This window comes from Drosophila gunungcola, assembly GCF_025200985.1.
Source record: "Drosophila gunungcola strain Sukarami chromosome 3L unlocalized genomic scaffold, Dgunungcola_SK_2 000002F, whole genome shotgun sequence".
NCBI classification, from domain to species: domain Eukaryota; kingdom Metazoa; phylum Arthropoda; class Insecta; order Diptera; family Drosophilidae; genus Drosophila; species Drosophila gunungcola.
In genome coordinates this window covers 2029698-2054790 of record NW_026453178.1, presented here as the reverse complement: position 1 = coordinate 2054790, position 25093 = coordinate 2029698, and the positions used below count along the sequence as shown (strand labels likewise).

Below are 25093 nucleotides of genomic sequence, written 5' to 3'. Positions count from 1 at the left end.
TTTACTTCTTTTTACAAAATCCATAGTGAACTCATAGTAATCGTTCTCATTAATCCGTTAAATATTTTCTAATTACTGGATGGTCATTAAGTCTATCACCCTCGACAACTGCTGCATTCTTATTTCTTCTTCTGCACAATCTCGACCTCTCTCTTTCTTTTTTTCTTTCTCTGTCCCTTTCACTCAGTCAGTCTGTTGTTTTTACCATCGTTGTTCGCTTTATTTTCCATTGAATTGCAGAAAAAGAATAACAAAAAAACAAGAGATGCCCACGAAAATTATGTTAACCAGCCAGCTGTGTTAAAAATCCCACATCATATCCATTTATTCCTCAAACCCCTTTCCCTTCCCAACTTTTTCTTCCTCCTGCTGGCGACAAATGCCATAATGCCATATCGCATAAGGCATAAAAATGTTCAGATATGATGTCTGGTACCGGAACATTTCAGGGCAATTGTTGCTGCGATTTGATGTTTATTTTCTGTTCTTATGTTTATTCTTTCTTCGCCCTTTTATTAACAATTGCGACGTGCAAGTGGAATATGTTTTTTTGGCATTGGTATGATTCGTTTGTTTTTGAGCATTTTTTGCTCTTAGACCAAAGTCTGTTGACAGGTGTATAAGGTACGGAGGCAATTTTAATGCTGTAAAATCTGGAGAATATCTTTTTGAATTTAAAATTATATTTTCAAGTTGTTGTGTGATGGTTTTGAATCATGTTGAATACTATTAGTATACGATTTTTAACGAGTTTAATATTTATATAACTATGTTTATCAATTCAAGTTTATAAAGGGATAATTATGTGAATATTGTTAAGAAGCTGAGCGTCTTTGTGTTCCCTCAATTTTCTCACATTTTCATATATTTAAATATTTTTTCACAAATTTATACATTATACATTTATATATGTATTACCTACTCACCGTATTTCTGCCAGAAGGATTCGTTGCTGCCCACGTTCAATTTTGAATGGGAATCGCCGGGGGAAACCGAATCCTTCTCTACTTCATAAACTTCCGTGTAAAGTATGAACTCCAGTCGCGATCTCCGCGTGGTTGTTGTGGTTGTTGTGGATGTTGTGGATGTTGTTGATGTTGCTGCTGCGACTGTTGGATGTTGCTGCGGGGTCAAAGGTGATGCAGTGGTTGCCGTTTGGACCGTATCACGTTTGCGTTTAAAAATACGAGGTACGGCACGCAGAGATGTTGCTGTTGTTGTTGTTGTTGTCGTTGTTGCCCCGGGCACATGTGGTAATGTAGTTGATGTTGCTGTTGATGTTGATTTTGCTGTTGCTGCTGCAGATTGCTGCAACAATGTAGCACGTTGATTAATTTGATATGGCAAGAGCATAGACGCGGGCGATGCGGATGCAGACTGCGACGCGTCGCGACAACGACAACGACAACGACAACCACGATGACGATAATGATGGCGATGACGATAATAATGATGATAATGATGATGATGCTGGCGATGACGATGACGACTACTATATGGACACGGCGCGGAGGGGGAGGGGGAGGGGTAGAAAGGGGATCGCGGTGGGGTTGTACGAATATTTGTCTCGGCACTTGGACTTAAGTGGCAATCCGCACTCGATGCTGGTAATTTATTTTGCAAATTTGTGCCAACAACGAATTGCTCCCCTCGCTGCTGCGACTTGCCCAGAATTAAATTTAACTTACGCGTATTATTTGCACTATTTACACTGCACAAAATTGCACTACCACTATTTACAGCACCTTGCACCACCTGCGCACTACCTTCGTTGGCACTTTCACTTTCGCCGTCGCTTCCAGTTGCATTCGATAATTGAATTGATTTGCCTATCGAATCGCTTGTCTGGCATTTCACACACTTGTCACCGCTTCGTCTCAGCTGCTCTTCGTGGATTCGATTTAATTTCTCAACAACAGACGCCCATAGGTGTGCTACGTTTCCGTTGGAAGCCCGCTGATCCTGCTGCAAGATATGGGAACGGAGACCACCTGATCCCGGCATTGGCACCGCGAGGGCTGAGGCTGAAACTGAGGCCGGCCGGAGGAGCGTCGTCAGTGTGGTCAGGGCGAGCACCAGGCTGATCACAACCACTGTGCCCCACCACAATGTGCAGCTGGCCCCCGCGGCGCCACTGGCTGCATCTGCATGCGTGGGGGCCACAGCGTCGTCCGCCGCCGGCGATCGGATTGTTTACGCCGTGCTTTCGTCCGGAAGTCCCCCAAATCGCATGGTCAACTCCGGTGCAAGCACGTGATCAATATGGTGATTATTGCTGCAAGAAAGTAAAGAAAATTCTTTATGAAACATTTTTTACAAGTTTTCTTGATAAATATAAATTGTAACATTTAAAATTCTTTGTTGAACAATTTTACCAAGATTTTTTTAATAAATAAGAATATTATATAGAAAGGCGATCTTTATAACCTTAAAAACCTATTTGTATTTTTTTGTTTATATAAAAATGTTAGTTATTTTGTATTCTTTAATAATTGTTTTTAAAATGAATTCATAATCATAACGTATAGGTTTGTATTAATATTAAGCGATTAATATTGAAATACCTAAATTTGATTTCCATTATGCCCTTATCAAAGATTAAACTTTTTTCTTGCAGTGTTTTTATGCTGTGTGGTCGCCCACTTGGCTCTTGTGTTTTGTCAGTTTCTTTTCTTGTTGTCGCGTTTACTAGCTGCATTTGCTTTTGTTTTGTGCGAGGAGTCTGTCCCGAAGTCTGTGGCAAAGTATCCACCGGCCCACAATGATTCCTCCCGAACCCCCGACAAAAATACATAGTGACTCATGGGCGGGAGCGAACCGGAGAAAGGGGGCGCGAAAGGAGGGGACAGTGTCTGAGCGTCGCCCTGTGGGCATAAATAACCCCAAGAACTGCACCACGAACAACAATAATATATGTACAAATGCATTGGCATTGTTGTTGTTGCACGTTGCGTATGCGTAATATTTTGCTGAAATTTATGTTGCACTTCTTTGCGACTTCGGTTTTATTATCATCATCATCATCATTGTCGACTTCTATATTTAAAGCAGATCAGCAGAAACACAAAGAAGGGAGGGAGGCAGCAACTTCATCGTTATGCACTTTACATTTGCCTCAACTTATTAAAAACAACAACAAATTCCATAAAACTACAAGCAAGTCAAGACAAATAAGTTTGAAAATAAGAACAACAACAACAATGCGAGAGGTAGAAAATTTGGGATACGGAAGACAAAAGATTTTTGGATCTTTGTTGCATTGTACAAATAAATAGAAGTATGGGATTAGTACAGATTTTCGACATCGAATTTTATTTTTTTGTAGCTAAAATAAATGGTTTTTTTTATATTGTTAATACGGAATAAAAATAAGAAATGTTTTTTCTTTATTTTTTGAGTGTCTTTTCTCTCACACTTTTAGAAGAAGTTTTTGGTAAAGATTTAATTAGAAATAAGTAAAAGCTACTAAAATTAATAAATAAAATCAAAACAAAATGATTTAAATTTAAGGGTAATCCAAGCAGTATGGATGTTTAAGCTAGATTTCTTCTCCTTAAATTCAAGGCATATCCAAGCAGTTGATTCCTTTACGATCTTGCTCTCCTTATATAAATTCATGACAATGCAACGACAATGTTGCACCCTAATGTGTCAGAGACAGATTGATGACACAAAACAACAAAAGCATGAAGACGAATCGCATTGTGGAGACGAATCACCGTCAACAACATCAACTTCATCCTCATCATCTCAGTCTGATTTTGTTGTTTGTCTGTTGTTTTTTTTTTTAATTTATTTGCTTTGTTGAAATTCCTTTCAAGTGTCGGAGGCGATCGTCATCATCCTGCTATATCCTCCTCATCCTCATGATCACGATCATGATCATTAACAACCTTTGCTGTAGTGTTTGTGTCTGATCTGCTTTCATTGCCCAGACAGACAGACAGACAGAGGCGGCGGTAGGGGGGACACTCGACGGCAGCTACTGTTTCCCCTTTTTGGAGCCCTCTTGAGCCGAAGCAATTTATTTGATTGCCTCTTCATTTTCCTTCCCCCACTTCGTTTGGGCTCGGACCTCAGACCTTAAGTCGAAATTTATGTTTGCCATAAAAACACGATCTCCGACTCCGAGTCATAATTAATAAAAAACAGCAAAAAAAATAAAGAAGACCAAATCCGAAATGCAAAATACAAAAAAACAAGCCCAGAAATGTGGCCATAAAGTGCTGACAAGTGTTTTTCTGCCGTCCAACTGCAGAGCCCAAACAAAAAGGCTCGCGTGAGTCAAGATCATTTTGAGACAGAGTTTGTTTGGGCCTTTTTTGCCTGGCACCAGCACCAGCTGGACTGAATGTGATGGGAATGAAAGGTATAAATGTGCGACTTTATGAAAAGAAATTACCATACAAAGTAAACTCAGATCGAAAGAATGTGGCAATAAAAATAAAATGTCTCCTTCTTTTTTGAGTTCTCAAAGCTAAAAATATTTACTATTTAACTTTGTTTGTTTGCGACCTTGCTGAAGATCATTTTGGCAAACTAAACTTAAAAATTCAACAATTTAAATGATAATGTTGCGGACTAAACTTAAAAATTCTACAATTTAAACGTAATTTTTACAGCTTTGATACAATAATTTTTCAGTTTTAATGCTAACAAAAAAAATAAGTACATTTTATGGACTTTTCTGATCATCTTGAATGTATTTTATTTAATTTTCTTAAATCAAGAAATGTAGTTTTTGTTTACCCACAGTTTCATTTGTTTCTTTTAAAACTTAGTAATAAATAACAAATTATTATATCAAAAACCATAAAAAAATTAAAATAATAATATCAATAAGCCGAATTAAGAACAACAAAAAAACTCTGAGCATAAGCATTCTCATCTAATTCAAACACATTCCAGTTTATTTTTAAACAAAACGCTAAATTCTTGTATTTATTTCTGTGCCGGCAAAAACAAAATCGCATGCTTTTATTTTCAATTTCCAACATATCGAGCAGGGCGGTGGGGGAAAAAAGCCAGGAATTCGAAAGTAATCGACAGAAGCTGTCTGTTATCGATAAAAACACCGAAAAGCGAGCATTGGCATTTGCCAGATAAGCGGGTAAATTCGTACTCGTACATACCAGCAAGTCGAACGCTCGATTTGACATTGAGCAAACGTAAATTCGAAGAATTCCGGCACAGGAAAAGTTTTCCGAACGCTCAAGAGAAAGAGGTATTGCTGCAGAGGCCCCTCGAAATCCCCGATCACGGCGCTATTTTACTATTTCACGCACGACTTTCGAACCCGTGTCACGCGGCGAATATCGAGCACACTAATCGAGGAATTTCACACATGACAACCTAGTATTTGGACTTGCTCTCGCCTTCACTCACTTTCTATCTTTCTCACTGCAAATCACTGCAACTTTATCTTCTTATTATCTCGATTGGGTTTTTCGTACTTTAGTGTAGCAAAAAAAGTGAAAAAAATTCAAATCATTTGATGTGAACTTTGGCTTTACAGTTGAGATAACACGCTTATCCCCGAAATATCCGTTACCATATGGCAATATAGCTTTCACCGATCCGATCTAGCCGCCAATCTGCGCCGCACTGAACTAGATGCGATTTTTTTTCGCAGCTAACATAAAAACTGCCCGTTTGTCTCCAATATTTCACACATTTCGCACACTCGGGCCCCGGCGTCTATATAGACGATATATATCCACATATATCCCTGCACTGGCCGGGAATATAGAGGGACGGGCTGGGCGGCCTGAGACTCCGACGCGGCGACAGACGGGCCTTTTATTTTTACCGCTCATTTTGTTGTTGTTCGCGGGCACGGCAAAAAAAAAAAAAACTAGAAAATAGGAAAAATTATTTTTGTACTTAAAAATAAATTGAAAAGCATTTTCTTCATCTGTTTTTGCAACAACGGCCGAAGGAAAATCAAGCGTGAAAAGCGTGCTGCTACTCCTTCCCCCGATTTTCATCTCCACTTTAAAGTCTCCACTCTACAATCTTGTATCTCTGAAGGGCCACACTGTAAAAAAATATTTTAAAACGATGAATTTCGCTTTTTAAGTGAATAAAGGGAATAATAAAGTAATTAGAAAACAGAAAACCTATATATTTTTCAACAGATGATTAAGGAGAAGGTATTTTAAAAATACTTTTTCTATTTAAAGTTATTAATGTCAGTATATTAAAGCATAAATTATTTTGTTCTGTGCATTGTAATGTTTTTCTCTTCGAGGATCGAGAGCTGAGTCCCTGCCTCCGTCTTTGCCTTCGTCTCTGTCCGTCCGCCCGTCTGTCCGACTGTCTGGCCCTGCTCATTATTTCGCTATCATCGGGAGAGACGCAGAATCGGCGACAAGAACAACAACCTGGTCCAAAAATACCCTCTAACAGTGGGGTAGAGTAGGATGAACAACGCAGACACAAGCTCAGAATAAGAATTTTGCAATATTGTTGCACAAATAAGTGCTCGTCGAGAAGGAGTAGAGGTGGCCAATAGGGAGAAAACAAAAATAATCAGTTTGATGGCATTAAAGCCGAATGAGAAGTGCCCTAATATAATAATAAAATTTAATAATAATAATAGAAAAACCAGTAAAACATTTACGACCTAAAATATTTTAAATAAGCTTTATATTAAGAAAAAATTAGAGGGTTTTATATAATAATCATATAATTTTAAATTTACTTACGGAACATGGAATTGCTAATTTCTTAAATTATTTTGATACTTAAAAGATTTTTATTTTCCCCAAAATGGTTATAACCTGGCAATGTACCTGTACCCTTTTAATATATTTTGTGTTTTTAAGTTTTAAGTCACGTAAAAAGTATCTAATAAATATGTTGTAATTACTTTTATTAATTCAGCCTCCTCTTATAATTGCTAGGAAGCTAACCTTAAGAACTCCAAATGCCGGCCATATCTTCGAGTAAAACAATAGCAAGCTACAAAAATGTTACAAAGTATGGAAAGGGATGGCGTAAAGAATAATTCTCTATTCGCGTGGATAGGGTCGCCAAATAGGAGACTATGTGTGGGGATTCTTGGGCTATTTTCAGATCCATCTGACTCACTCGCCCTGAACCTCAGCCGATCCTCTCGCCCCTCGCCCTCCAACTCGTACTCCCCACGAAAAGAACAATGTGCCAGCAACCGTTGAAAATCTCTAACTTGCAGCAGCAGTAACAGCACCGCACAAAAGTAACGCCTGGCCCAAAAAAAGAAATTTTGCAATGTGAAAATTGCATGAATTAGAAAACAAAAAAAAACGAGGAAAAAGGAAACTGCCGCTGCTGCAAATGATGATGATGATGATTATGATGAAAGCGTGGAAGCAACTGCCAGGCAAAAAATCCACTCAGACGAAAGTCCTTAGACTTTGCATTTCGGCAAATATAATGCACAGCGGGCGGTGCAGGAAAAGAGGGCGTGGCTGGGAAAATCAGGAAGTTGCCACTGCAAGATGCAGCGCAGGAAACTGCCAGACGGCAACGGCGACGTTGGCTGGCTAAGAACAATGCCCGGCCACACAAAAAAGTTAGCCAAGAGAGAAAACTAAGCAAACAAAAATACACTGCCAGAATATATAATTTCCCAAAATATTTGGTCTATATATACAAAGATTCTGTTATCGTAGATTTGTTCAAAAATTATTTTTTAAAAACGTGTAAGGGACGATAAAAATAATAATAATAACTTGTACCTGCTCATAAACCATCAGTAGTTGTTTTCTAGAATTTTTGATTCAATAGATTTTTGTAATTAATTAGGTTCAAAAACAGACTACAAATAAAACAACTCAATAACCATTTTCCAGCTGTTATTATATTTCATTAAAACAAAATATATACATATAACTTTTTTCAAAGATTTTTTCCTGTGCATAAGCAGAACAAGCTACATCCTGCCTCCTAACAACAATAATACATAATTACAATAAAGAACTGCACTTTATGCAACAGCGAAGCAACAACAGCATCAACATTGATGTGGAAAATGCAATCAGCGAAACTAGAACTAAAGGAGCAGAATATCTCGACTGCCAAGCATTCCATTGCCAGTAATTTTATGGTGTTGTTATTGTTAGCCCAGCGAAATTCTGTTGGAGGAGTCGGCTATTCATAGCAAATTTCTGTCAATTATTATAGCTGAGTTGATGTCTAGAGAAATGGGCCCAAATCAACATGAATAGAGTTATGTTATATAGATTTAATTTCCAGTATTTTCCTAGTCCTCGCTTTGTTGCGTATACGTAATGTTATTGGGGGAGAAATAAATAGGAATTGTATTTTGAATTATTGTTGCGCATTGTGATGACAAATCTTTTAATAGAAAATGCAATTGGTTGGAATCAAGGCTTTAAGGCAATATTTGCAAGAAAAAGGTTACACATAATTTATTTTAATATTATTGTTTTCAAAATTTATAATTTAAAATGAATAATAGGGCTATTTTAACGATTTTACTTGGACATGTTTATACACCTTAAAATTAATTATCTATAATTTGAATAATGAATACCAGCTCAATTTATCTTAACTGAGCTAAAACTTAGTTTTAACTTGTTTAAAACCGACCCCGACTTTGGCCGCAACTTTTGCTGGATTTTTCCGAAGAGTTAATGGTTTCCACAAGAAAAACAATTTTTATATGTAAGTCTGGAAAGAGAGGGGAAGCAAGGAATAGAGAAAGACAGAACGACAGATGCAGGAACCTGGAGGAACCCGTTGATGGGTGTACATTAGAGCGCTGTCCTGGCGCCAGTTGACCAGACAGAGACTTCCTCTGTACCCCTCTCAAGAACCTCCCTCCTTCTCTGTCTGACCCTCTCTCCCCTTCTCTGTCACGCATTGGCGGTAGTTGCATCCTGTCCCGCTGTTGCAGCATCAACTTGAAGTCACGTCATATTGATTGAAATTTAAAATGCAAATCACTTAAAGCGTTCAATTTAATCAAATTATTACAACAACCATCTGGAAAGGCAGTGAAAAAAGAGATGATAATAGGTGGAACCATTGGGGGTGAGAGGGGACAACCGTTGGCAACCAGAATAGACCACAACAACGACGAAAGGAAAGCAACGACAAGTCATTTTCCACATTTTCTGTTTGCGGTCACTCGAGGAGGCGCCGCCGAGTGGCTTTCCATAAAGGGGTGAAGCCAATGGGCAGTGGTAGGAAATGGTGGCCACATGAGAACGTGTCTATTAAAGTGATAGCCTGGTCTGGAGTTGGTCACTTCTGGACATGGACATACACTAAGCAAAAGAAATGTAACAGTTCTTTAACATTTTGGTCATTTTTAAAAAGTAAATTGATTAATTTATTTTATTTATTATTTATTAATATAAATATTAGGAAGCCATCATTTAAATTTGTAATCATAAAATAATCTCAAGGCAGCTTTTTTACATGAGAATCTAAGAGTTCAGATAAAATCTCAATAATCTTCTTACATTTGATACACAACATTTGCTGTTAGATTCTTTAAAACCATAGAACAAACTACTTTTTATTTATGATAAGTTATTTAAGTTTAAGAGTCAAAAAGAAAATTTCAATAATTGGAAAAGTATATAAACACAATTTTTATATTAAAATACACACTTATAAAACTCTTTTAAGTACATTTTGATTGCTTGTTAATTTTTTTTTTGAGTGCACTGAGCTAGAAAGTAAACACATTGCCCTGACATCGGCAACAATGTTTCCAATGCTAATGTTGTCCAATCTACTGGCTCGGCGTCCATCAGCCCCGCCCACTTCGCTCCAACCCACCCCACCGCCTTCCTGGGCGGTTGCTGTTGCTGTTGGCTTAATTAAATTGTGGTTGCAACTTGCGAAGCGAAGCGCGTACACAAAAATCACACACAACAAAAACAACAACAACAACAACACGGCTGAAAAGCAAGTGCGGTTGCCACTTTATGATTGCAATTGTTGTTCTAGCTGCGGTTGCTGTGGTTAGTTTTTAATAGGCGCATTTTAGCACGAAACACCCTGTGCTTTATGGTTCTGGTGAAGACATGATTTCGGGCTCAGGTGCTGATTTTGGGTTTAGCTTTCCCAAAATGCATCCAAAATTAGAACCTTAAGCATATGTTGGAGGACTTTATAATTCCTGCTTAGGAACTTCTGATCACTTGAGCCTCGGTGGCGCAGTTGGCAGCGCGTAAGTCTCATAATCTTAAGGTCGTGAGTTCGAGCCTCACCCGGGGCATGTACTTTTTTTTTTGCTTTTTGTTTTGTATTGTTTTTATTACAAATTAATTTAAAATGGAAATAAATATATGATGTGCACTGAAATAATTTTTATAAGGTTTAATTTAATGTTAAGGGTGTAGACGAAAAAGTAACTTGGCCTATCAAGCCAATCAAGGACAAAAATCAATTAAAAATATATTCAATTGAATACGCAGAAAATACAAAAAAAATCTTTTATAATATTTACTTAATTATTTAATGGATAGTTTTTTATTATTACCTATAATTTTGAACTTTAATTTTAAGTGTTTCTTAAAACTGAAACTTAAAAAAAAAATATTATCAAAAAAGTTTAAATTTAAAAAAAAAATTGTTTTGCTTAAGCCATAAGTAGCCCAAAGCAAACCAAAGTCGGTTGAGGTCAACATTCATTGTTTTGCCCTCATTAAATCTGTAAACCGCAGAAATACCACATCTACAAAAACCGCAACGATAACAGCAAAAACTTGGCTAGCATCGTTTATGAAGATTATGACGTTAGTCACATTATGCATAAATCTGTAAGGAAAACCAAGAACGACAGCAACAACGACAGAAACAACAACAACAACAAACCCAGTAACAGCAATTAAGTTAACTAGCAAAAATAACAGTGTTGAGTCCCACAGAGATCTGTAAGAATTATTCGATTTAACAGAGAAGCAATCTGAAATTCATGGGGGAACACTTTAACTCTTAAGCCAAATCCAGCGGGAAATGCAATGCAATTTCCAAGGACTTCTCGACACCAACAAAAACGGAGGAAAATGTTTTGGAGCAGCAAATGCTCAACTCTCTTCATTTGCCGCCCCAAAAAGTATGCAATGAAAATCGAAGCAAACGAAGTGAAATGCTCGTAAATTGTAGTTGGCTGACAAGTTGACTCCTTGGCTGTATTTTCCAGGGGCTGTTGGGTTATGGCTGGTGGGTGGTGGTGGGAGGCCGCCAGGATGTGCGGGATGACATTGCACTCGACGTCGACGAGTGCAATGAAACTGCAAAACTTGCTCCAGACAAGCCAGGAAGCGTCAGGCATATCAAATTGTTGGTGTTTGTGTGAGGCGAAGGAACCTCAACTAAGCTTCTCACTGCTCCTTATTTGCTCCTTGTGGACTCCACATTCAATGTATCTCGCTTTATTGTGCATTTGTCCTTTGGCAGTTCAGCGAAGGACAAAATTCAATGAACGTTTTCCTGACTTCGCTGTTGCACTACAAAAATATGCTTCCGGAATATTAATGTTTGGAACCACAAAAAAATTAATTTATACATATTGTTCATACTTTATTCAGATAAAATCATATATGAAATATTTCCGCAGTGGAAAGATCAGACGCTGAGGTATTTATACTTGAAGACGAAACCCGACGGGCTTTGAAATATATTGGAAAACGGAGGAAAAGTATAATTTATTTAATACAAAAACGAAGACCTATAAAAATGTTTTTTTACATATTTTTTAAAATAATATTAAATTTATTAATTTACTGATTAATATTGATTTTATTATTTTAAATTTGATTAAAAATTTAAAAAATATATTTTGTGTAGTTTTTTGTCAAGTGCCTTGCGCGTCAATGAATGAAAATCATGACCAAAAATAGAGGGGAAAAATAAAATAAAAACGTTTGGTACTCCAAAATTGGTCATAAAAAGGATTTTTATGAACCCGCTGCCACTTGAGTTCGCCGGGCTGTTGGTTGACCTTTCACCACCTGCACCAGCTGCACTTTCATTAATACTGTGTTTTTGTTGTGGCTTCCCAAAGAGTTTTCTTTCAGACCAATTAAGTGCTGGCTTTCCTCCATTGCTTTTCCTTCATTGTTGTTGCCGAGCATAAAATTCAATCAAGTTTTGTGTTGGGCCAAAAGTTACGATGCCTCAGACAACAGCGCAGTTACCCTTTACCCCTTACCCTTACCCTGTCCCCCCTCGATTCCGCTCAACCCCCCGACGACGACTGGCAGACAGACAGGACACGTTTGTCCTTACATTGTCCTCTGGTCGGTTGCTGTTGCATCCCATGGATCCCTGTCTAGACTTGAGTTGGTTGCCCTCCCTCCACTGCCATGACAACCGCATGCGATTTATGCTGATGCGAGCGTTTACCCCCTTTGACCCACCCGTCCCCCAATCAGCACCCCTGCACTCTCCCACGCGTTAATATTGTTAAATGCAAATTAAGCTTTATCCCATTTCATTCATTAGCGGCTGTAATTTAGCCCGCAAGAGTCCTTGTTTATTAGCACCTCAAATCGGTTGGGGTTTCACACGAATATAATAACAGGGATGCATACGGAAATTAATTTTTAAAAGAGTTTCAAAGATTTTAAAACTTTGGTAAAGCTAATGTCAAAAGACACTAAAACTTTGCTTAATTAAGGTAAGGTTTTAAATTTTTTGGAATTTATTTCATTACTATATGTAAATTATACAGGAAAAGACAGTTAAAAGGCAGAAATACAAACGCATCAAAAATCAGTTAGCTTTGTCATAACCGAATAACTATTTAATTAATAATCAACATTTAGCTTTCACTTAAAGTATCATTAATTTTCATTCAGAAAACGTTTTAAGCTATTAGACTTTTGCCAAAAACTGTAAATATTTTTAATAGATTATGACTTTAATGTACATATATAATATTTATTTTAATTCGTTAAACAAAAAATCTTAAATATTTAAATTAATATTCGGTTTTGGGTTGTAAGTATTAAATGTAGAAACCCCCTATTGCATCCCTGATTATGCGAGGGTGAAAAGTGCAATTGAGGTGCAAATTCCCATGCGAACATTGCTTCTTTTGTTGCTCCTTTTCTTGGCTAATTTGCAAACCAATTAAATGTCAATTTGAGGCATTGTTCCTTAACCTCTTGTTCTCCACCACACCATCTATGTCGTTTACCCCCTATGTGGAAAAAGTTTTTTTCGCCACAGCCAAAGTTTCGCCCATTGCCTGTCTAGACTTCTTTGGCAGACTCTCACGACTTCTTCCTTCGACTGCAGCCCGACTTTTCCCCGGTAGTTTGCATTGCGTAGTTTGCATAACTTTTTCCCCAAACTCCTTCCTCTTTACTTTTTGCCCAGCGCCTTTCAACGGCTAAGTGAGTTTTAATGCCGACAAAGGCGCCCAAGGGTGGAGCTTTGGGTTTGGGATTGGGTTTTCCAGCCAAATTGGCATACGTTGCGTATGCGTTATGTGTGCATTTATAGTTTGTATGCTCAGCTTGAATATTTCAGTCAATTCACTCATTATTCATGTCTGTGCGCCACTAGCTGCTTTGCTTTGCTATGCGAAAACTGTCGCCCCACAAAAATGACACGCCCCCGCAACCGCAGTCAGCCGGCTGGATGGTCGGTTATGTTCAGAATCGGGAAAGGTTACGGATCCGAGGGAAAGCGGATAGGAGTTTTCATACTGGTCAAAAAATTGTATGCAAAAAGGAAAAAACCAGGTTCAAAAAATTGCACATTGCAGTGCACATAACAAGATGGATAAGGTAAGCCAGGGTTAAACCGAATTTTGAATGCTTTTAAATATAATTAAGTTAAATTTCAGAAATGTAAGAAATAAAAATAAAATATATATTTGATATGAAAATTTCTATTATAGCATATGATTTGCAATAAAGCTAAAAATGTTTTTAAACAAATTTTCAAATAAAGCAATACGGTTTAGCACCTATAACCAAGCGATCTCTAAACTTAATTTTTGATAAATACATTTTCATTTCGCTGTTGGAGAAGTGAAACTGTAGTCTGCGCTGCCAGTGCAAACTTTTAATCACCTTTCTGATCCCAAAGTGGTCATGACCCAGCCCAAGTTAAAGCCTCTCCTGGCATTCGAATATGGCTGCGGGATACTCGGACTTTTTATGCCGAGAATCAGAGCACCCACACCCACGCCCACGCCCACCCATTTGCAGCACAATGGTGGGATGGCGGCAGGCAGACCCAGCCGGCCAATGAGTTTTTGAGCTAAAAGTTGAATTGTGCATCGACGTCCCCCCAGGACCCCCCCGAAAAACCCCTCCTCGCCCACCGCCACTGTGTGCGTGTGTTTTCGACTGTCTGTGTGGTATGCACTTGTCTAGACATTGGCTAGACAGTGTAAAACCAAAAAATAACAGCAACAACAATTACAGTAAATGCCGGCGACACAAAACGAAACGAAACGAAATGTTGCACAATCCACGTAGACCCCCCGAAAAAATAATCGGGCGAATGGGACCGGGAGACATTGTCGTCGTCGACAGCGAGACGGCGGAGACAAATTTTTGGCAATACATTTGACAAATTTCCGTGCGAATGCAGAGTGCCGCGAGCCGAGCAAGCCTTCGAAAAATCCACTCCACACCATTGTTTTCTACTTTTGATTTTATTTGGTAACTAAGCGGAAACTACTGGGTAAACCTAAGTGGAGACCCTCCACGCCACTCTCCATCCTCCGGCGCTCTGTTTACGCGCAACCAAACTTCTTCCGCTGGAAGGGTTTCGGCAGCGGAGCCAACAGATTGTTTGTCGAAATGCTGACGTTGACAAGTTCGTTAGAGCTCAGCCGAGACACGTGCACCAGGTGCTGCGAAAAAGAGAAATACAGGTGAGAAAATGAACGCAAATAATGGGCGAAATAAGGGATTTAGTGCACGTATGGGATGGTCGGGAAGCCTTGAGTAGTTACTTTTATGCCTACCCTAACACTACAAATCTTAAAAAGGGTGGAACATTTAAACTTACCTGTCGCGGCAGCTGCGACTTAAGACTCAAACCCTGTGAGTTACGAGCAAGTGAGGATCGCTTTCCGTTTGATAACTTCTTCGACTTGCTAGTAATCACAGGCTCCTTTGACTCCAGATGCTGATTCCTCTCCAACACATATATATTGTTTTCGGTGTGAGCCATAAATATATTAGGATTCATTGGATCCAAGCTAATGCCACTGATACAGTGGAGTTTGGTGTCCGGTATCAGGTACTCATCAGTTTCACAGGTAAATTTGCGATCGACCAGATCGTATTCCACCAGCTGGCCATTGGCGTAGGCCACCACCACCCGTGGAAAATCCTCGTGCATGGATAAAGCGGTCGTTCCCGCTCGATGTCTTGGTAAATTCAGCAGGTGCTTGTACTGTTTCCCATGAAGCCTCCAGACCGATATAGTTCTCTCAGAGGTTGCCGCCACAATGTAGTCGCCACATGAGGAAACCACTAAATGGCTAATGATACCCTTGCAATGGTCACTCAAATCGATGGTTTTTTGGAAAATAACTTGATCTTCCTCTAAGTTAAACCAATTAAGATAATTGTTTTCTGGATCGAGAAGCGCCAGGCTTCCTTGTTTAGTGAAGATGATGTGGCTGGCTGGTTTGAGTTCCTCGGGCAGGTCCTCCTCCAGACGTTCCACCTTTAAGGGATCACTCTTCAAAACATTTAAACGAAGTTCCTTCAAAGTGGAGTAGCAAATCCAGTTTGCATCTGGTGAAATGGCAGCAGCCTGAATGAAGTTTAGCTCTTTGACATTAAGTTGAAGCAGTTTCTGGGGAGGTTGCTCTAAATGAAGTTCCTCCGAGTGACCAAGTGGCTGTGCCCAGAGTTTACCCTTTTCCTCTTCACGTGGAACAGCAGAACCCAAGCGCCACAGGTGTAGACTGTTGGGATAACGTAGTAGCAAGAGCTTTTTACTGGTGGCTAATGAAGCTACGGATCCCTTGAGGAAAGGAGCGTGCTGCGAAAAATTTGCATGCGTCCTCACGCAAGATGAAATGGTCAGTATGCCATCCAATCCTCCAGAAATAGTATGATCATCTATAACCAACAGGGATTTTACATAGTATTTGTGGGCATCGCGCTGCAGAAACTTTATCCATCTCTCGCTGGTGGATTCCTCTCGCTTGATCTGGGTCTTGCTGAAAATGCGGATAACTGGTGGCTCCATACCACTGCAAATCAATCGATCCTCCATTTCGTTGACAGCCAAAGCAAATACGTTTTTATCTAGAACTCGTGTGCAATCGATCTGCGTGGCATTTTCTGCATTCCAAACGGTTATAAATCCAGCTGAGTCGCCAGCAATAATGGTATTATCCGATAGAAATTGCAGGGACCAAACAATCACTTCCTTTGCGGAAAGAGACATAGTGTGGAGAGTTGTTCCCTTAAGGACATTCCAAATGCGAACACATCCTTCTGTGCCCGTTACTAATTTTGTTCCCGATTTGTCAAACTTAATGCAGAGAACACGACCCTTTTGTTTGTTGAAAAGGGATTTATAGGTGATTTCGTCGTTCTCGATGCTCAGAATGTTGATGTGACCCTCCTCGGAGCCCACGGCGATTTCCGTTTCCGCGGGGTTTACATCGAGACTCCAGAGGGCATTTCCAGTGGGCGAGTGCTCATAGCGTGGCTTTAAGTTTGCCAAATCCCACTCAATAAGTTTACCAGTAAGATCAACGGAAAACAGACGACTTCCCGCCCAAGCCAAGGATTCCACAGGAGAATCGGGTGACAGGTGGATAACGCGGTCCAAATAGGGTGTGTGCTCCAAGTTCCACAGCTCTAGTATAGGCGTTTCGCTAAAATATATGTTCTGATTAGTAATATGCACAGCTTTATCACAGTTTCAATGTTTTTTGATTTTTTACCGACTCAAAGCGAGGCACTTGCTCACTTTACTGTAGGCCAAACTAACAATGCCACGCGGTTTTATTGTGTAAAAGCGAACGTTGTGCAACTGATGCTTTCCCCCTCCCTGGGGTTCCGTCTTCGAAATATTCGTCATTGTATTTAGTTCTAATAATTATTAAATCACTAAGAAAATAACAATAAAAACTGAAACTAAATTCCTCTGGTGTTGCACGTGTGTGCCTAAGAGTTGCCAGATTGTCCAATACGTGAAGTAAACAAACCGCGAGAGTTGCCATTTCGGCAATAACATACTAGCTCTTAGCCCCTATGCTGCCAATGTTGAATACTAAAAATTCAAACTAAAAAACAAAAACTTGGCAAATCGTAAAACAATACTATATCTTCAGTAAAGAATATAAATAGACAATATTATTCAAAAACTATTAAAATAAAAAGTTTGGTGTCCTAAAGAGTGTTACTTACAGTATTTGGAACCCACCCTCATCTGGTCACTCTAAGGGCGGGGGTGGTTTTTGCAAATGTTTTCTTTTGTTGTTGCTGCCCCAAAGGAAAATAATTTCAGCTGCAAATTAAACCAATCAGCTAATTTAATTAAGTTACAAAACCAATAAAAGATCATAAAGCATGATATAGCAGAGCAGGATCGAAAAAATCACACTTGGAAGTACAAATAAAAGCAGCTGCAAAGATGTCGCCAAGTTCTGTGTGGACCTTCGGCCTCCTGAGTGGTAAATAAATAAGAGGAAAAAAGGTGAAAACCAAGGAAGTTTCTTAATTATTTACCAAATCAATAGCTTTCCTTGTGACCTTGGGCGCGACGGCGATTTCTTCGAGGGTTCTGGAGCTCAGTGACCGATTCATCGATGTGCGTCATGAGGGCCAGTGGCTGGTCATGTTTTATGCACCCTGGTGTGGCTACTGCAAAAAAACGGAACCCATATTCGCTCTGGTGGCTCAGGCGCTCCATGCCACCAATGTGCGGGTGGGTCGCCTGGATTGCACCAAGTATCCGGCGGCCGCCAAGGAGTTTAAGGTGTGATTTCCAGACTAGATATAATTAAAAATGTTGCTGTAAATACCATATATCTTTTAGGTTCGTGGTTATCCCACCATCATGTTCATCAAGGGAAACATGGAGTTCACCTACAACGGAGATCGTGGACGAGATGAACTGGTGGACTACGCCTTGAGGATGTCTGGTCCTCCAGTTCAGCTGGTGACGCGAACGGAGAGTGTGGATATGCTCAAAGGATCCCATACAATCTTCTTCATTTTTGTGGGCCAGCAGGAGGGTGTGGTGTGGGACACGTACTATGCGGCAGCAGAAGGTTATCAGGAGCATGGATTCTTCTACGCCACCAGTGAGGATATCGCAGCCCAGCACTTTGACTTTGAGAAACTGCCAGCAGTTATAGTCTACAAGGAGGAGCAGCATCACTTCTATCCCCACGGACACTTGGCGCATGAAATGGACCCCAATGAAGTGAACGAGACCGTTTTCCAGTGGGTGAACGTCGAAAGGTTCACACTCTTCCCGAAGGTCACTCGATTCAACATCCATCAGCTACTTAAGACGAACAAGTATCTGGTTCTGGCTGTGGTGCAGGAGGATAAACTTAATCAGATAGCCACCCATGAACTGGAATTCCGAGACATGGTCGAGGGCGTGATAAGGAAACACAGGGCACGATATCACGAGAAGTTCCAATTCGGATGGGTAAGCGATAGTGATAGTCATCTTTTAAGAACTTATCGACCTATTTCTTTCAGATCGGTGAGCCATCTATAGCACATTCCATCATTCTGGACCAACTACCTACGCCGCATTTAATAGCGATTAACTCAAGCACCCAGCACCACTATTTACCCGACGACGATCCCATTCAGATGACTCCGCAGGCACTTCATCTTTTCCTGGAATCCATCAGCAATGAAAGTGCGGTTGCATATGGAGGAGATACGTATTTTGTACGTATAAATCGTGCGCTATTCGAAGTGCGAAGAGCTCTTAGGGATATGTGGCTGGGAAATCCCGTGCTGACCACTGTAATCTTTGGCCTGCCGCTTGGGTTCCTCTCGCTCATTATGTATTCCATTTTCTGTGGCGATTGTTTAGTCACTGAGGATGATCAGGATGAAGATCACGAAAAGAAGGAGTAAGAGGATCGCTTAAAGAAAGATCGCATGAAAATTAAGAGGAAAGTGAAGGAATCCATGATGAAGAAGCAATTAGATAAAGGTAAATCAGGCTATCTCGAAAAATTTAATGTTTCGTAGAAGATCCCGAGAAAAAAATGTAACAAAACCAAAGGGAGAATGAAAAGAAAAAGGCCATAAGTCGTAGCAGATCCCATCCCCTAGAGAAACTTTTCTACCGTATATATATGTAAGCCAAATCTAGTCCTATGTCAAGGCATCTCATCTCCGCTGGGCGAGAACTTCCAAATCCGCTTAAGAATCGCCATTTGACACAAAGAAATCAATTCGCCATTGTGCGTCTGGTTCTTTTTTTTCTCGTTTTAAGTTAGTAAAAGTAATAAACATGATTTAGCGGATGCGAAGAGTGTGGGGTCAACTTAAGTTAAGAGTTGCGGTATGGCGGGAATCCAAGCTGATCAGCAGCCGTAATCATCATCATCATCGCTGTCGATTGCTGCTCTGCGACGATCGTACTTTACGGAGGACTTGCTCTGTGGCATCTGAGCATTGACGCTTTCGAGGATGCTAACGAACTGGGCGTCATCGAGTTTTCCACGCACCTGACCCATCTGGGCCATGCGAATGACCATGTTCTCGAACATTTGCGCCTTCTCCGGCTTGCTCACTTTGAGGGTGTTCACTATGGGAGATTTAATTGTCAATAAGGGAATATCCATAAAAGTTTAGAAAGTGTACGTCGTGCTCTGGCCTGCTGATCCAGAACTTGAGATAATATTGAGTGCTTCATCTCTTCCTGGGCGCGCATCTGCTCCTGCTGAGCCTGTTGCTTTTCTGCATCGTTGCCACCGCCGCCGCCCTAAAAACAGGTGAAAGGGTTAAAAGGTCAATAAAGGAAAGGACTTTAAGGGAACAGGTGTCTCAGACAAGCCAGATGACTCATACGGCTTACAAGCAAATCTACCAAGACTTGAAAGTAAAAGGACTATTTAAACCCCTAATCTAGTATTACATATATATATTTGTGTTAATGTTTTTAAGGTATATATCTTTACTAATTTTCACTAAGTTATATCTATTTATAGAATTCTCTAGAGGAATGTAGCCGGTTTGGAGCCTACAATAATACTTTACTTACAAATTGCGACTGCATTTGGGACATGCGCTGGGCGCGTAGGGCATCCAAATCTCCATCCGACATTCTGAGTTCTTAGTTATAAACAATTTATGGCAGCTAATAAGACAATGCTTGAGTTTTTACTTCTTAAAAAATATAATCACGCAGTTTTTTACAAAAATGTGTGCAGCCAAACAGTGTGACCTTACTGTGTGGAGTCTATCGATATCCCAGACTCATAAATGCGTTTAAGCAGCCCTGGTCAATCGGTGTTTTCCAGAAGAAGAAGAAGAAGTCGCAGAGGAAAATAAAATATCACGGCAGGAAAACAAACAAATAAACGGGTTATTAAGGAATAAAAACCACTAAATACGTTACAAAATGTCTGCTCCACTGGAAAACCTGGAGACCCAGCTGGAGATGTTCATCGAGAATGTGCGGCAGATACGGATCATTGTCAGCGATTTTCAGCCACAGGGGCAGAACGTTCTCAACCAAAAGATGTAAAAATACCTAATAATATAATTAAACTGTAATTAATTTGTAATATTTAATGTATCCACCCACAGTAACAGCCTGGTAACCGGCCTCCAGGAGATCGATAAGCTTCGCTCCCAAGTTCAAGACGTATATGTGCCCTTCGAGGTGTTTTTCGACTACATCGACCAGGACAAGAATCCCCAGCTGTACACCAAGGACTGCGTGGAGAAGGCTCTGGCCAAAAACGAGGAGGTAAAGGGCAAAATCGAAAGCCTGAAAAAGTTCAAGTCCAACCTGCTGCTGGAATTGTACAAAACCTTCCCCAACGAAATGCACAGCTATCGTGCCTACCGCAAGGACTCAATGTAAACCAGGGATATACCACCTGAATTCTAGTTTTTAAGCCACTTGTTGGAATAAACTTTATATTTATGTACATAAAGGTCTGTGTTTTGTGGCTTTACATTTATTCTCTTAGTCTGATTTCCAGAATATTCGAGATCTTTATAGGTAATAAAAAAAAATTAAGATTTTTTAATTGATGTCTTAGCCATTTTACACTTCATTTAAAGCATTAAATAAATTCAGTAATCTTTAAGTAGTTTTCTAACTCTACAGCCCTATTACACAGCGTTGCCACACTAGCTTTTTAACAGCTGTTCTGTGTTATTGTCAGCTTGTGTAATTTATAAAGTTTTGATTGTGTGTACAAATAGTTAAATTTAGTGTACAAAATGCGGAGTGTGATAAATGGGCTTAAGAGTGCTGTAAGGGCAACCAATTGTTCACCACTTGGCAGAAATACTGTGCCATTAGAACGATTTCGGTTGCCTGAAGTTCGACTATTTGTAACAGAATCCTCGCCGGCTTGTTGGAATTGCCAAAAGCAATCGAAATTAAGGCAGAATATGATATGTGCGGATTGTGGACATTTGCAGGATGTGGATGCGGGAATAGTAACTGAATTTAACGATTTCATTTCAGTTATTTAAACCTTTGTTTTTGTAGAACTACTTCGACTTGTTGAGCTTTCCCACGCAGTTTTCTTTGGAGTCCCAGAAGTTAACAAAGAGTTTTCCGCCAGTTGCAGACCATAGTGCATCCTGATAAATATAGTAATAAGTGGGTATTGGTTTGAAATTATATTGCCTGGATATAAATATTTGAAATATATGAGTTTACAGAACTGAACGTGAGCAAACCAACTCCGCGGATTGGAGTTCCTTGATTAACAAGGCTTATAAGACTCTTGCTACGCCCATAGAACGTGGTCAGTACCTTTTACAATTGGAAGGTGAGCAGATGCCCCAGGATAATAGCGCCTTAAATAAGGAATTCCTTATGGCCATGATGGAACGGAATGAGGAGGTGGAGGATGCGGAGGACACTCGAACTCTGGAGGAGTTAAATGCCCAACTTATTAAGGATTTGGAAAAGATGTCCCAGAAACTGAACACCCTCTTTGCAGCCAAAGATATTCAGGGAGTCAAGGGTACTCTGGTGGAGATGAAGTACCTACTGAGTATTCAGAACAGCATCAAACAGAAGCAGCAAAGTTTGTTGGGCAGCTGAAAAATCATTAATCGATCGACAATCGGTTCTGATCACGCACACACACAAGTTCACCTGTTGCTATCAGCTGTTAAGTAAACAATAACACTGAGTTCGGTTGTTTTATAATGTGAATAAAAATCGCAATAGAACGGTTATGGTCAATGCAATTTGTTAATTATCAATAAGTGACCAACCAAAACGGGTTTTTATCCACCTTCCGATGTAAGCCCTTAGAGTTTTTCCCCTTTTCATCGAGCACCCTGTGGCACGGTCATCAGTTTGGAAATAATATAATCAATTAATCGTGGCACTATCTGTTGGACTTGAGTCCCCGAAGGGGAGAACCCCTGAAGAGCCTAGAAACGTCATACCGCAAACTCATGCCCACTCACACAGGCCAAAAACCTATGTAGGTATGGGCGGAAAAATCGGCGCACTTAGTTCCTATAAATTTGTATCGCTGCCGCTGCAGCGGACAGTTCTTATAAACTGGTGACAGCGGTTGGTTTGAATTGCGGTGGAAAAGCCTAGAGTTTCGGCTGGGAAATACTTCTGGACCCCGGAAAAACTCTTGGAAATGTGCAGCGATTATAAGGAACACTTCCACAGAAACACAAACATAACCAGAGAAGAAATACCTTTGAATTAATCAATATCTCTCAGAGAAGGTAAACGTAAAATCAAAGAAATACGCTAAAAATTTTAAAAACAAGAAAACAAATGTGTTTTGTTGTTGAAGCAGGTAGCTTTTGATAAGAGATACTTCTGAACCTCTTAAAAGCCAAAAGCAATATCTGAACGAGTGGATTATAAAATGTTTGTTGACAAATACGTACCTCTGCCATTAAAATAAACAATTACTTAATAAGTAATATGAAAATTTAAGATATTGCTGGAGAGTAATCAAGAAAAAGGTATACACAGCTAAAAATAACAATAAAAATAAATCCCAATGAAAATATTAATCAGGAAGTACAACTTTTATCTCTGGGTTAAGAAACCTTGAACCAATATATATTAATCAGAGTTAACTAAAATCTGTAATATAAAAATCCGGAAAAGTCAAACCTCAGATCAAGTGTTTAAGTCCTATAAAAATGCAGAACCGCTTGATTAGCCTGCTGATCTTCATCGGCTCACTGCTGACCGCTTCAGCAGCCATCTCATCACCCATCATTGGAATACTCACCCAGGAGGTGTACACCAATGGCCTGATCTCGCGACACTTCGATAACAAGACCAGCTATATAGCCGCCTCGTATGTGAAGTATCTGGAAGGAGCCGGGGCCCGAGTAGTGCCCATTTGGTGAGTGAGCAGACAGATACCGGACCAGCGAGGATTGAGAGATCTTATCGTTGTCAGGCTATTTTACCGCACCTTGATAAGGTTCAATATGGTGGCATTAAGTATTCAGACACGTGTATTTATAGACAATAAATCTATAAAAGAGTAATTTTGATTTGTTGACCCGTGTTTGTGTAGTTTCGATAAGATTGCCCGAAATCAATTAATTAACAATTTTCATATACCCTCGACAGGATCGGACGCAATCGCAGCTACTACGAAGATCTCATGAACAAGATAAATGGGTAAGTATAAATACAATCTCTAGGAAGTTCCCGCTTTTAAATTTATTGATGTTTTGACAGAGTTTTGCTGCCCGGTGGTTCCACTTGGTTCAATCAAAGCAATGGGTATGCCGATGCCGGCGAACATCTCATTCAATTGGCTATTGAACGGAATGATCAGGGGATCTTTATGCCGGTTTGGGGCACTTGTCTTGGCATGGAACTGCTGGTTTACAAACTGGCCAACGGCACTGAACATCGCATTAACTGTGAGGGAACGGGAATTGCCCTGCCAATGGAGTTTAAAGAAGGTATACAAATATTAAGTACCTGAATTCTAAATTTTAAATATGTTTATTACCACCTAGACTTCAACAAGAGCCGTCTATTTGCCTCCATAAGTGATATATAGTGGCTACCATGGCCAAGGAGAATGTGACCTACCACTGGCATCAGTTTTGCTATACGGAAAAGGACTTCGAAAGGGATCTTCTAAACGAAACCTGGCGGGTTATGTCCTTGAATCATGACTGGAATGGCATTGAGTTTATATCCACAATGGAACACCTAAAGTACCCCTTCTACGGGGTGCAATTCCATCCGGAGAAGCCGCTGTATGAGTTTACTAAGACGAGTATTCCCCACACCGCAGCAGCTGTGTTAAGTGGTCAATTCTTTGCCGATTTCTTTGTGAGTGAGGCTAGGAAAAGTAGTCAGAGCTTCGCCAACACCACGGAACAGGCCAGGACACTAATCTACAACTATAAACCGGAGTACACTGCCATTTTGGGCTCCTCATACATCCAGCAATATTTGTTCACCAATGACGAAATGGAAATTCCCGATATTCCAGAGATTCCGGATGATCCTGATGAGAGCGGCACTGGCTATATTCCCATTATTGTAGACGGTGACGGTGGTAGTTCCACCCTACTACCACTATTCAATGGATTACTCCTAACCTTGCTGATCCTATTAATTAATTGATTGCTAAGACAAAGTTGTGACCTGAACTTTGGTCAAGTTGGCGTGGAGTATCGAGTCTACAAACGAAATTCATTTACGCACTCGATAATTATGGAACTAAGTTCTCATGCTCTTTGATCGATTTTACACTGCTATCTTTAATATTGTCTATGTGGGGTGAAATATTGGCAAAATATTTAAGTACAAGCAAAATATTAAAAGAGATTGTCTTTGTCGCCAAGGGTGACTCAATTGATAAATTAATGGTTCTTTTAATAGATGAAATTCACAGAAGGGATTAATTGATAATTGATTGATTGATTGCCTTATGTGGTATGGATAGCAT

The 25093-nt window shown here is 39.8% G+C and overlaps 7 protein-coding genes and 1 non-coding gene across 9 annotated transcripts in view; 5 read left to right on the top strand and 3 right to left on the bottom strand.

The window, feature by feature from the left end:
- Positions 1-5725, bottom strand: part of LOC128257006 (serine-rich adhesin for platelets) — a 77157-nt gene extending 71432 nt beyond the window's left edge. The window contains exons 1-2 of one of the 2 annotated variants that reach the window (XM_052987797.1): positions 5133-5725; positions 919-2275 (exon numbers count right to left, since the gene is read on the bottom strand). In XM_052987797.1, coding sequence (XP_052843757.1) covers positions 919-2004 — 1086 coding nt within the window. In that variant the 5' untranslated portion in view covers positions 2005-2275; positions 5133-5725. Of the gene's footprint in view, positions 1-918; positions 2276-5132 lie in introns of those variants that run through there. The other variant, XM_052987796.1, reaches the window with a different exon arrangement.
- Positions 5726-10164: 4439 nt separating this feature from the next.
- Positions 10165-10237, top strand: Trnam-cau (transfer RNA methionine (anticodon CAU)). The gene has a single exon. It is a non-coding gene; the product is annotated as a tRNA-Met (tRNA).
- A 4382-nt stretch (positions 10238-14619) lies between these two features.
- Positions 14620-17165, bottom strand: LOC128257012 (U3 small nucleolar RNA-associated protein 4 homolog). Its single transcript, XM_052987805.1, has 3 exons — positions 16901-17165; positions 14998-16831; positions 14620-14839 (listed from the first exon to the last, which is right to left on the bottom strand). Exons 1-3 carry the CDS (start codon positions 17035-17037, stop codon positions 14720-14722), a joined length of 2091 nt encoding a protein of 696 aa, XP_052843765.1. The 5' UTR covers positions 17038-17165; the 3' UTR covers positions 14620-14719.
- Positions 17166-17387: 222 nt separating this feature from the next.
- Positions 17388-19465, top strand: LOC128257016 (protein disulfide-isomerase TMX3). The gene is made up of 4 exons (XM_052987809.1): positions 17388-17632; positions 17699-17937; positions 17998-18621; positions 18675-19465. The coding sequence occupies exons 1-4, from the start codon at positions 17593-17595 to the stop codon at positions 19062-19064; spliced, it is 1293 nt and encodes a 430-aa protein (XP_052843769.1). The 5' UTR covers positions 17388-17592; the 3' UTR covers positions 19065-19465.
- Positions 19395-20383, bottom strand: LOC128257045 (programmed cell death protein 5). The gene is made up of 3 exons (XM_052987847.1): positions 20200-20383; positions 19800-19920; positions 19395-19743 (listed from the first exon to the last, which is right to left on the bottom strand). The coding sequence occupies exons 1-3, from the start codon at positions 20260-20262 to the stop codon at positions 19520-19522; spliced, it is 408 nt and encodes a 135-aa protein (XP_052843807.1). The 5' UTR covers positions 20263-20383; the 3' UTR covers positions 19395-19519.
- A 60-nt stretch (positions 20384-20443) lies between these two features.
- LOC128257046 (mediator of RNA polymerase II transcription subunit 10) lies at positions 20444-21100 on the top strand. The gene is made up of 2 exons (XM_052987848.1): positions 20444-20681; positions 20748-21100. The coding sequence occupies exons 1-2, from the start codon at positions 20560-20562 to the stop codon at positions 21025-21027; spliced, it is 402 nt and encodes a 133-aa protein (XP_052843808.1). The 5' UTR covers positions 20444-20559; the 3' UTR covers positions 21028-21100.
- Positions 21101-21267: 167 nt separating this feature from the next.
- Positions 21268-22367, top strand: LOC128257027 (iron-sulfur cluster co-chaperone protein HscB). Its single transcript, XM_052987826.1, is given in 4 exon segments — positions 21268-21614; positions 21667-21732; positions 21734-21780; positions 21843-22367. Coding segments are annotated over 4 exon segments (723 nt in total). The 5' UTR covers positions 21268-21392; the 3' UTR covers positions 22231-22367.
- Positions 22368-22509: 142 nt separating this feature from the next.
- Positions 22510-25007, top strand: LOC128257017 (gamma-glutamyl hydrolase). The gene is given in 5 exon segments (XM_052987810.1): positions 22510-23518; positions 23752-23802; positions 23863-24092; positions 24150-24185; positions 24188-25007. Coding segments are annotated over 5 exon segments (1107 nt in total). The 5' UTR covers positions 22510-23309; the 3' UTR covers positions 24769-25007.
- The last annotated feature ends 86 nt before the right edge of the window (positions 25008-25093 follow it).